Here is a 12,153-nt window from a genome sequence, read left to right on the forward strand (position 1 = left end):
TAATAATCGAACAGTAGAATTCATTAGTCGATTAAAGTTAGACCACCATAGAAAACCTGGAAGCACTGGATGGCCTTTTCAATTAGGAGAGTCCTACACTAGGACGAAACGGTTGTCCAGTGTTTCAAAACTTTCCATGATGATCTAGATTAAATCGACTCATGAATTCAACTATTAAAATGACTACAATCTCCACAAAAAACCCATGAATCTGATAATTCTTAATTTATTTGAAATTGTTTAAATGGAACATAATGAGGTTATAAATAAATAATATATTTGTAATATCCCAATGAGTAGAGAAACTAGATTTTCTGACGTTTCGTGACTTAATGTAAGTCACTTCTTCAGAGAATAACTAACCAAATTAAAATTAATCCAAGTTTAAATAGTACAACGGGACTACTATTTAAACTTGGATTAATTTTAGTTTGGTTAGTTATTGTCTGAAGAAGTGACTTGAACTAAGTCACGAAACGTCAGAAAATCTAATGTTCCTACTCATTGGGATATTACAAATATATTATTTATTTATTTATAACAATCTACCCAATGCTCAATTTATTCGAAATTATCAAATCAAACCTTGGTAATGATACCGATAATCAGGTCACGTTGCATGTTGTTTAAATTAATATAAATGAAATTAATTTATTTAAACAAAGAAAAGAAATTACTTTTCAAGATCAGAATTTTTATTTTTGAACGGTTACCAAGGTCAACTTGATATTTTGTGAATAGAATACATGTTCATATTCAATAATCTGATATATTATTGAAATTTGTACATAAAGTTATAGAGCGAAAATTAAACAATCATCTTTTCAATGTCATTCATTCACTTATTATTATCTAACTTGTGCTTAAACCATAGTTTTAATAAATTAAATACTAACTAAATTATTATGTATTATTATAATATTTACTCTATTACTATAATATCCACAAAACCCCTTCTGATACTAATCAATATATGGTCACTAAGGATTGGTTTTAAAATGCATATCTTGGAGTTTTAGTGAGAAGTAGTGATTAGAGGAGTTCAATTGGATCAGTTGTGAGATAGTAACTCACTGATGACAATGGTGGATGTGTCGCTCATTCTCGTGATTTAGTTGAAGTTAGATATTGACATTGTTGGATGCCAACTCAGTGGTGTAGAGGTTAAGCGCTCTTGTGCGAGACTGATAAGTCATGGGTTGAAATCTTGCGAGGCGGGATAGTGGATGAGCACTGCTGAAGAATCCCACAATAAAACGAAACGACCTTCCAGTGCTTCCAGGTTTTCCATCGTGGCCTAGCTTCTAATAACTCATGATCTCAACTATTGAAGTTACCAAAATATCCACAAAAACCCCTTCTGATATAATTAATAATTTAATACCGAATTAAGGACTGAAGTGAAGATGTTGTCAGAAATAAGAAAAAGCTTGTCATATAATGTATAATTTAGTCTGATAAAACGTTTCGAGAATAGCTATTTTCACAGTTCAATTGACGAGTTGATCTAAACTAGACTAACATGGGAATCCAGGTTTCGAGCCCCGCGTGCGAGATCATGGATTAGCACCGTTGAAGAATCCCATACTAGAGTGAAACAGTTGTTCAACGCATCAAGATCTTCTTTGATGGTTTAAGTTAGATCGACCCATGAATTCAACTGTGAAAATAAGTTAGAAGCCTACTTTATGTGATATGACAAATAGGTTTGTAGATAGATAGATAGATAGATGTGTGGATAGATAGATAAGCAAGGAATATTTATAGGACGTTCAAATGACCTTGGAATTTTAGAAGCTCATTAAAAGTTTGACCAGTCGGACTAAAGAAAAATGTAATCAGTTGAATTTTCAACTTTTGAAATTTCACTGAAGTCTAATAACTTTTCAAGTACTTTTTAACGAATGTTTCACCAGTTTTCTATTTATTTAGTATCATCTTGTGAAAAAACGTATTTTCAGAATTCAGAAACAACTTTGGTTTAAAAATCATTATTTTAAGTTTCTTTTTACTTGAACACTGCCATTACATTATCTATTTAACTAATAAACCTCTTCTTGGTTATATTCGTCACAGATTATTGTCATTTGAAGCACCAATGAAAATGAAGATGCACTAGACAGTTGTTCTATCCTAGTATGGAACTCTCCAACAGTCCTTATCTACTATTTTAACATCTGCCAAGATCAGTCTGTGACAAATACATCCTGAACATTAGATTCATTCACCACAAAACTCCTGAAACTTATGATCATATTACTATTTTTTTGGGAAACTTTGGGTATTTCACGAATAACCTAGATCATTGTGACCAAACTTACATAATAATATGTGAATTAATTGGGAAAAGATGTTTGATCACAAAATTCCTTAATATTTTTTTTGTATCAATCATCAACATACTTAGTGGAGTTACATCTATTCACTGGTATTTTGTAACAGTTTGTCTTATTACTTATTTTCCACTTTCCAGTAATATACTTTTTATTTTACATTTTAGGCGTAGACGTAAAGATTATGCTAGATGGAGAAAAATGACCGAGTTAGCAATGAAGGTATTTCTATTTAAAATGTTTTATGATAGTATTTGTCTTGAAAAAAGCACTGTCTAACTGTTTATTATAGCATATAGAAAAACATTTTATCTTACTAAATTGACTCCAAATACAAATGGTTAATAGTTTACAAGTTATACTTTCAATTACGATAAATGGTTGGATCACAAAACACTTGTTTAGTACTATTGAAGAGCCTTCAGCTGGATATGTCCACATCACGGAATTAATCTTTGTGACGCGGATTAAATTCATAACCCATAAAGCGTTATCTGTCAGTATTATTAAAGTCATAATAGTCAACAACAATGTAATAATTATAACTTAAGCGGTTTGGTTATCCCATTTTATGCATCCACCACTGAGTTTGCTTGAATTCCTTCGGAAATATGATCTATTGAAACATGTAGTTAAGTAATTTATGCACATCAGAATATTAGTTACGTTCTAAACACGTATTTACGGTGAAGTTCAGGGACAGCGTTTCGACCCATTTGTGATTCATCCGCTTAATCTACATGCATCGCTATGCTGTCGTTCATACTTCTCAACTAATACAAATATCATACCTAGTAACTGAGATATGGATATCATAAGTCAGTAGCTTATTAAGTAACTCCTTGGTTTTTGAATCGATGGATATGAGCTTTGAGCATCTTTTGTAAAACAGATTCAAGTGTATCACAAATTTTACTGTTAGGCTGTAGCTAATCAAATTAAACTCATTTTTGAGATGATGAAGAACTCTTGTAGCTCATATGAATATTATTGGTGGTATTATATTCTCTAATCGGAACGGTTGAGTTGCAAACCTTTCACCCTTGCTCTAAAAAACACCGTCACGGCCTCCTTTATAAAGAAACGTGTTATCACGAATGTTCAGTCAGTTGATTGTGAAAGCTGCTGTGCAGTTATTTGATATCAGCGACAGGTATTCCTTACCGTATATATATGTTTTAACAGCAGTGATCACTGAAAATACTATTTGGTATAGCATGCATTTATAAGACCATAATATTTATAAAAAGAACTTGATATTAAGGCATTCGTACAAATAGCCCACATGCTTCCAACAAGCACTGAGTGTAAATGCGACTATACAAGCTCTTATAAATGATGGTGCAAATTATTGAATAATTTAGGGGTTTCGGGATAACTGATCGGAAACTCTGAACATAGGTTTCAAGCTAGTTGGCAATCGGCAAACTTGAATGAATTGATAATCCCTATAGAATTCGAACTCACAATCATCAGTTCTCGCTCTCATGATACGAACCCAGAGCCTTCGGTCTCACTCATAAACGCGAGCGGGATCGTGGATGCGCACTGATGAGGAGTTCCATAATAGGACGAAACAGCCATCCAGTGCTTCCAGGCTTTCAATAGTGGTCTAAAATCAGTCGGTTCATGATCCCAATCAAAAACTTAATATCCTCCACAAGCCTATACTTACAGTTCATTTACTTAGAAAGAAAGACATACTAAGACCGATAAAATGTTAGAATCATAAGTAACACCTAGAATCTATCTTCCAACACAAATACTGTACAAACACATACAGACATTTTGAACTATTTTAAAATTAATAAACTGAGATAAATGCTCCTTTTTCAGAAAAAGGACCTTTTATTATTACTGTTACTTTTTTACTGTCATCCCAGTCAAATATCAAAGAGAAATCTGACAAACAAACACAAATCACATTTGATCATTCTGATGAGAAGGAAACTTCTTCAATAAATAAATCGATTCATTCTTTGGATAATAACAGTCATTTTGATGATGGTGATCCTGGGGTGGATAATGATAAACAAGACATAGAAGCCCAATTTGAGCAAGCCAAAACCAATTCAGAGCATAATGATCATTGTCAAAAACTAAATGATGAATATTCCGATTTTAATTTACGAAATGAAGGTAAAACATTTGGTTTTAGACTTTAACTACTTTAATAATGCATAAGTAGATGAACTGTTTTATGGCAATTAAATTTAGCTACATATTTGATGGTAGGTGAATTTCCCCATGAACGTTTTGAATTATTTAGATAGTTTTATATAACCTTTGCTGACTGAACTTTTATATTTCACACAAAAGCGGACCTATTTCTGTTGTCATGTCAACGCATTAGTTAGGTGGATAGCGCTGGTAATATTCGGCTGCACCTTTGAGAGGTAATTACTCCCAATTTTTAAAGGTTCATTAGTGTCCTTCCCTCGGAGATCAATAATCTGCTTGTTTATATTTGAACTGTTAATGTCGAATATCATAATTTCTTTGATGAAACATAGAAAGTCAAAGGTTGACGAAATATACTGATGGAGTTAAATGTTTTTTTTTTCATTTGTAAAGTGCATCCACTTTACGAGTTATAAATAGGAGAAAACAGAATTCCTGTATTCCAATTCTTCCCACTGTTCAATTTAACTCGGAGTGAAGTGCTTACTATTATTTGAAGTTTATTCACTTAGAAATTAATATCAGCTATCGAAACAGTGAAAGTTCTCCTTAAACTTTGATGGACTGAATTTGTATAATCCATTCATCTTGACAAAACGGTTCTTAACACTTCAAGTGGAAATTATGTTTCCTAACTTGTTTAAATAAGGATTGTTAGTTGACGGAAACAGGGAAGCATTCAATGGATCTGTTTCAAGAAAAGTAATCATTAAGATATATGCAGATATCTAGACAATTCTATTCGTCTAGAAATAACTAAAAATTCAGATTACAATCTAGTTACTTTTGAATTTATCTCTCGATTTCTATTTGGTTCTTAACTCGTAGTTGAAGTAGCAGTCATCATCAAGTTAAGCTGAGCAGCATTTAGGTTGATTTCTTCTTGTGTTGTGTTGTCTAGTTTAAATCTTTGACCGGTTATCTGATCTTTCTACTTTTGTGGTGGTACATTTAACTCGGATATCATTTAAATCATGAACTGGACCAAGTTAGACCAACACTGAAAACCTAAAAACACTGGGGAGGTAGTGAGGCAGTTATCCACCCAAGGCAACGGAAGATGGTTGCTCCATTTCATGGACTCATTGGGGTTAAACATCGTTTGCGCTTGAGATCAAAGGTCTTGAGTTTGATTCCGTGGTGCGATGTTGTAGATGCATACTTCTTAGGATTGCCATCTAAGGATGAAACGGTCTTCTAGTGCTTTCCGGCTTCAGTGATGATCTGATATTGATCGGATGAAGATTTCAAAGAAATTCAACAATCTGCACGATGTGGACATAATTTTGTTACTGATTGACATCAGTTAAGAAACCAGTGGACTGGAAGATCTTTTTGTCAGAACATAGGACATACATCTGTAACGTTATCAGGATTATATCCAGAAACTCCGTCTTTTAGTGAACACATTATTACTCAATACTTAATATCTTCACATTCAATCAATTTACGATAAACTTTGGTGCTGGTGACAGGGCTGAAATTCACTAATCAGAGTATCTCACAAATTAACTGTAGATCAATATATGAAATTTGAACTAATTTGACTTCACCTTATGGTTGAACTGATGAATAATTAATCTTCTACTGACAAAAGGGTGATAATTCCTTACGAAAAAAAGTATTAAAAAAAACTAATAATGGAACCTTTCAAAACCACTACTACAGTGAATGTAAACTCATATGGGGAAAAGCAATCTATGTTTAATACAAAAACAAACAGCAGCTTTGTAAAATACGAAAATCATACATTCAGTACATTGTTTGTATACCATTCTTCAGTTATCTTTAACATACTTCATCATTCTTCCAATCCTGTCATTATTTTGATTGTCCTTCGTTTTCCTTCCTTTTCTCTTTATTTTACTCTTCTGCTGGTAAACAATCAACTTCCAATTCCTGCTACGTACTATTTGTGTCTGTCCACATAAGTCTTACATACGACAGTACTATTGAATAACAATTAAGAAGTTAATTTTCAGGAATTTTCATCATTCATATTAGATTTAACTATGTTAGCAATAGTAATAAATTTTTTTAAATTTATCATTTGTTTGTTAGTAGATTGAATAACTGGACACTTTGTTAAACCTAATATAATTAAGCCGGTATCCAATGGTTTTAATGTCCAACTTCAACTAATCCACGAAATTAAGCGCCCTGGGTTCGAATCTCGAGAGGCGGTATCGTGGATGCGCACTGCTGAACGACCGTCCACTGCTTCCAGGTTTTCCATCGCGGTATAGCTTCAATTAACTCATGATCTATACCATCAAATTTATTATAATATCCACAAAAACACCTTCTGATATTATGTAAAGATTAGTTTTAATTTACAGTTGATAGTCATTAAAGAATAAACTCAGTTTGACTATCACTAGAATTTAATTAACAATGGACAGCTGTTTTATTCTGTCTGGTATGCGATTCTTCAATGATGTGTACCCCTGAAATCACTTGAACAAAACACACATTAAATAATCAATGAAGTTGGACGATATTCTAACTACTATGGTGAATATCACTTGAAAATTAAACAATACTAAATAGTTGATCTCATGAGTCAATTGAAGCTAGACCACAATGGAAAACCTGGAAACACTGGACATCCATTTCGTCCTAGTATGGGACTTCTCAGTAATGTGTATCCACGATCTAGCTCTCGGAATTCGTTCCCAAGACCTATCGGTCTTGCGTGCGGACGCTTAACCTCTATCCCACTGAGCCGGTGCATTGCTGAGGAGTCCCACAATAGGACGAGTTGGCCGTTCAGTGTTTCCAGGTTTTCCATAGTGATCTAGTTTCAATTGATTCATAATCTCAACTATTGAAGTTACTATAATATCCACAAAAACCCCTTCTGTTATTAATATGATTAAATCAAAAACTATACGAAACAATTTTATTTCTACGTCATTTTGTTTTGTTTTAACTTTTAATAAAAAATTATCAGTTCAGAACACTTCAAAGATTGTGGAAACAATCAAATCTATTGGTGAACTGAATACCTGCAAAGAGAATAACATAAATCAATTCAATTCTTATATAACTATAACTTCTAATACTACTACTGATAATAATAATAATAATAATAATAATAATAATAATGTTACAGAATTATCAAATAGCAATCATAATGAATTAAGTCAGAAAAAACGAACTAAAAGTAAACGAATAGCATCAAACTCAAACAATCAACTTATATCTAATCAATCTGTAATAAATCGTAATCAATTAACTGATACATTGAATGATAACATAATGAATAATGATGAATATACAGATTTGAAAGAAGAAACAAAAGAGATAGGTAATTGTTTATCTTGTGATTTAGTCTTGTTTCTTTTACTCTGTGTTTTTCAATGTTTAATTGTTGTATAGTTTGCTTTTAGTTTGATTATGGATTTTAGTTTTAAGGATGGATGATGTGATAGAAGGTATGTTTATGAAAACCTGAAAAACAGTAAGTGAATGGCAGTTGTTTATTGTAGTGTCTAAGACAATGTTACACCTATATGGGTTATCCTAACTTTAAGACAGACTATTTAATTGATCCTCATTGCATCACATCTTGATCTTGTTGATTATTCACTTACATTATTGACTGATTTACATAAAAGTGTTGTATTAGGTTTGATTCCCGTGTGCGATATTATGGATGCATACTGCCGAGGAGTTCCATACTAGAGTGAAACAGACTTCTAGTACTTCCAGATTTTTAATAGTGGTCTAATTAAGGTTGGTTTTTATAATGTAAAACTACGAAAACTCTATTATCTCCACAAAATCCTGTACTGATATTGAATATTGAACATAATGCAGAATTTCATTAACATAGATGATTATATTTACGCTTACACTGAATCATATATGTTTTACCCAACAAATACTAAATGAATAGCAACTGCCAGAATTATTGTTGAACTATTATCACATATATATTCTTTTGTATAATTATTAAGTAACTAGGTTATGTATATTTATATCCCCTTTATCATAAGCTTTCATTTAACCCATTAACTACTATTATACGATTTACTATTCTTAGTTTACTTTCAATCTGTTATTTAAAGCCATTCCTGCCTACAGGAACTTTTAAATCAATCTTGTATAATTATTATTTTTCATTTCATGGTGTGATGAGGTCTAGTCTGCTTGTATATAAACTACGTATACCTGTAATACAATATTCATACAATGGAGGCTGATTATTATGTTCTGGGCTCAATGAGCAGGGTAAGACAAGAATATACTTTATCGAAGACTAATAAAGATTTAGAGTTGACTCAAAGCTATTAGTGCCACTTGGCGTATCATTGGTTTAGTATGGAAGCAAGGGTCATAGAAATCGATTTGTTGATTGTTGATTTTAATAATGTGATATATTAGATAGGGGCCATAAGTCATAATAATATTCCAATGAAGAGTCAGTCTCTTTCACTTTCGCATCTTTTCGTTAATTCAAACTTTGAATTTATTATTCTATTTTAGGTGTAAATGTCATAAAAAATTCACATACAACAGAACTATCAAAGAAATCCAACATAACAATACGAAATGATGAAATTGATCATAACTTTGATCCATCTAAACGTCTGTCTATGGAAAATCAACATCATCTTAATAAAACTTATGCTCCAATTGTTAGTAATACAATTGGTCGTAAATTATCTAATTCAAATTATCCTATAGCAAATATTTTAAGTAATGCTATTTTAGATAGACCATATATTAATGCCGATGAAATTCATACATTATTCGATCCACATTCATCTAATTCAACATTGAATCCTTATCATGATTTAGAATATTACAATCTGATGAATACAAAAATAAGTTCAACTTTACCACGTGATTATAAACAAGAAATATATACAACTAATGTAAAAGATCGTAATAATAATACTAATAGTAATGGTAATAATAATAATAATTCTGTTCATAGAAACCAACCATCTCGTTATTTAACTAAAGATTACAAGAGTAATAAATTAGTTTATGGACAACAAGAACCATTTATTGTAGCATCACAACATGATGCATTATTATCAGAATTATTACATCGAGGTATGAATTCAAATCCTGGAGAATCACGTCCAAAAAGTACATTTTAATAATAATCATACGTAAAGTAAATCAACGATACATATGAATACACATTAGCATGTACATGTATTAATTATATTCATGTACATATTCATTATTCATCAATATCATCTTAAATGATTATCATCAATATCCGTGGAATTAAACATTGAATAAAAAATTGTGATGATATTAGTATTAAACAAGTATATAATCATAATACTGATAGAAATATTATCAGGGATCAATTTCCAATTGAATCAATCATTTCTATCATTAAAAAAATTGATCTCAGTACTACTACTACTATTACTACTACTACTACTACCACCACCACTACTACTACCACTACTACTACGATACTACTACTACTACTACTAATAATAATAATAATAATAATAATAATAATAATAATAATAATAATAATAATGGGAAAACAATCCAAAGCACTGCATACATTTATTCAAGAAATTATTAACGACACATTGTCACCATTACTGATGTTCAAGTTGGGTTTATTTTAATGGGGCGAAAAGAAGGTATTGTGGTCAACTTTGTCAGTCAGTATTCATCATAGATCTTTTTTTTCTTCTTCAATATTCTTATCAAAACAGCTATTATGTAATGATATTTACTGCATATTAATTAAATACAGAGATTAATATTTTTCATAGACTATTTTTACTCAATCACTAATGTTGAGTAAAAAGTGGTTACTGAAATTTATTTGGACCTTAGTCAAATTTAATTTGTTTAACGATGAGATTCAGTTGACAGATAAGTAAACAACCCGGAGCACCGGAGCTCATAATGAATTTTAAACTATACACTTATGGCTTCAAATAACATAGTTTTGTCCATTAGGATTCTTCTATATAACATATTTTAAACCACTTTTACTTTAGTACTGAACGGTCTTGTATTTAATAGATAGAAATGATTAACATGGAATAAATATAGTTACCACAAAAAAAGGGAATTCATAGTGTTCATAGTGTGTTCATTTGCGCGATTCTTACTACTGAAATATATATAATTAAATTAGGGTACGATTTTAACTTATCCTAGGCAATTGGAGTCATAAGTTAACACTAGCAATAGCCTTATTGATACACTGAGTTTCAAATGAATACTACGACTTTATTGAAGTCAAGAACCGATCCAAGTTAAGTCACCACTGAAAACGTGGAAGCGATGGACGGCCGTTTCGTTCTAGTATGGCACTCCTTAACAGTGCGCATCCAGCCAGAGTCGAACCCAGGACCTTCAGTTTCGCGCGCTAACGTTTAACTTCTAGACCACTGAGCCATCATCCAACATTGTTAAATTCTAACTTCAACCAATTCACAATATTGCGCGACCATCTTTCATTGTCTTGAGTAGGTAACTAACTCACACCTGACACCGTTGAACTCCACTGGTCACTACCTTTCACTAGAACTCTGAGAACTACCTCTTAAAGCTAGTTACTAGTGAGCAAATGATAATTATCACTATAGGGTTGTGCAGAATATTGAGTTTTTATTGATATCATGAAGGATTATAATCTAATTATTGAGTTACATGTAAATGTTCCGAAGTCACACGACAAAATATTTGTGGAAGTATGATATTATTGTTAGAAATCAAACCAAACATTGAAAAATTTGAAAATAAAAAATAAAAAACATGAATTGTTCTAATGTTGACTTTTCCATCAACAGGTAGGTATATTGGTCAAATAAATAAATACAAATTAGGTTACGGAAGCTACTAACAATCAAAATACCGAATATTTATCATTCATACATAACAGCAAAAAACAAAACAACACTGTAATCTATTCTTTAAAAACATGTTAATCAGTTTTTTGTGGCACTGAATCTGACTCCAGGTCGATCGTATGAATGAATGTTATTTGAAATGTACATATCGTCAATCCTTGTATAAAATTATGGACTTAAATACTGTTAGTGAATAACGGAATTAAATAAGTCAAATACTAGAATGAATTTCGGATACGTGTATTTTGGGTAAATTTTTGGGAAATTGCTATAGAAAATTTTGAGGAAATTTCGGGGAGATGGCATGAAAACTCTAAAACGTTCGAGTTTTCCCCAATATTTCCCAAGAATATTATAACACTGGGGTTTCTCCTCAAAATTTATATAAAGTTCCCCAAATTTTCCCCAAGATAGTGGGATTGGGAGCTCACTCTAGTGAATTGTGTTATCTGAAGAATTTTCAAATATTAGGAAACACTGGATGGTCACTTCATCTTATTCTTAGACCTCTTGTCTGTCAGCATTAATTACCTAAATCTAGATTGAATCCGGCACATTTAGATCTGATGGAGTATACATTATCTTATGAACACTGAATAGAAAAATTAATACAGAGAAATGAGCAAACTCGTTTTTTATAGACACTTGATACGAATATATAAGGAGGAGTCTGAACTTTCAATAAGGTTTTCGTCCTTTGAATAACACAAAAATCTGAGTATACACAATAGGATATATAGTATTTCGAAAGACAAACCAACCAATAAAAATAAGAGTAAATCAAGTAGAAC

General features: G+C 31.6%; 1 protein-coding gene across 1 annotated transcript in view; it reads left to right on the forward strand.

The window, feature by feature from the left end:
• MS3_00009124 (uncharacterized protein) overlaps positions 1 to 10,415 on the forward strand; it is a 76,011-nt gene extending 65,596 nt beyond the window's left edge. The window contains exons 5-8 of the mRNA XM_012940808.3: positions 2,501 to 2,555; positions 4,217 to 4,472; positions 7,468 to 7,824; positions 9,006 to 10,415. Of these exons, the coding sequence (XP_012796262.3) occupies positions 2,501 to 2,555; positions 4,217 to 4,472; positions 7,468 to 7,824; positions 9,006 to 9,628 (1,291 nt within the window). The 3' untranslated portion in view covers positions 9,629 to 10,415. The remainder of the gene's footprint in view (positions 1 to 2,500; positions 2,556 to 4,216; positions 4,473 to 7,467; positions 7,825 to 9,005) is intronic.
• Positions 10,416 to 12,153: the final 1,738 nt, after the last annotated feature.

The sequence above is a fragment of the Schistosoma haematobium genome, chromosome 5 (assembly GCF_000699445.3).
Source record: "Schistosoma haematobium chromosome 5, whole genome shotgun sequence".
NCBI classification, from domain to species: domain Eukaryota; kingdom Metazoa; phylum Platyhelminthes; class Trematoda; order Strigeidida; family Schistosomatidae; genus Schistosoma; species Schistosoma haematobium.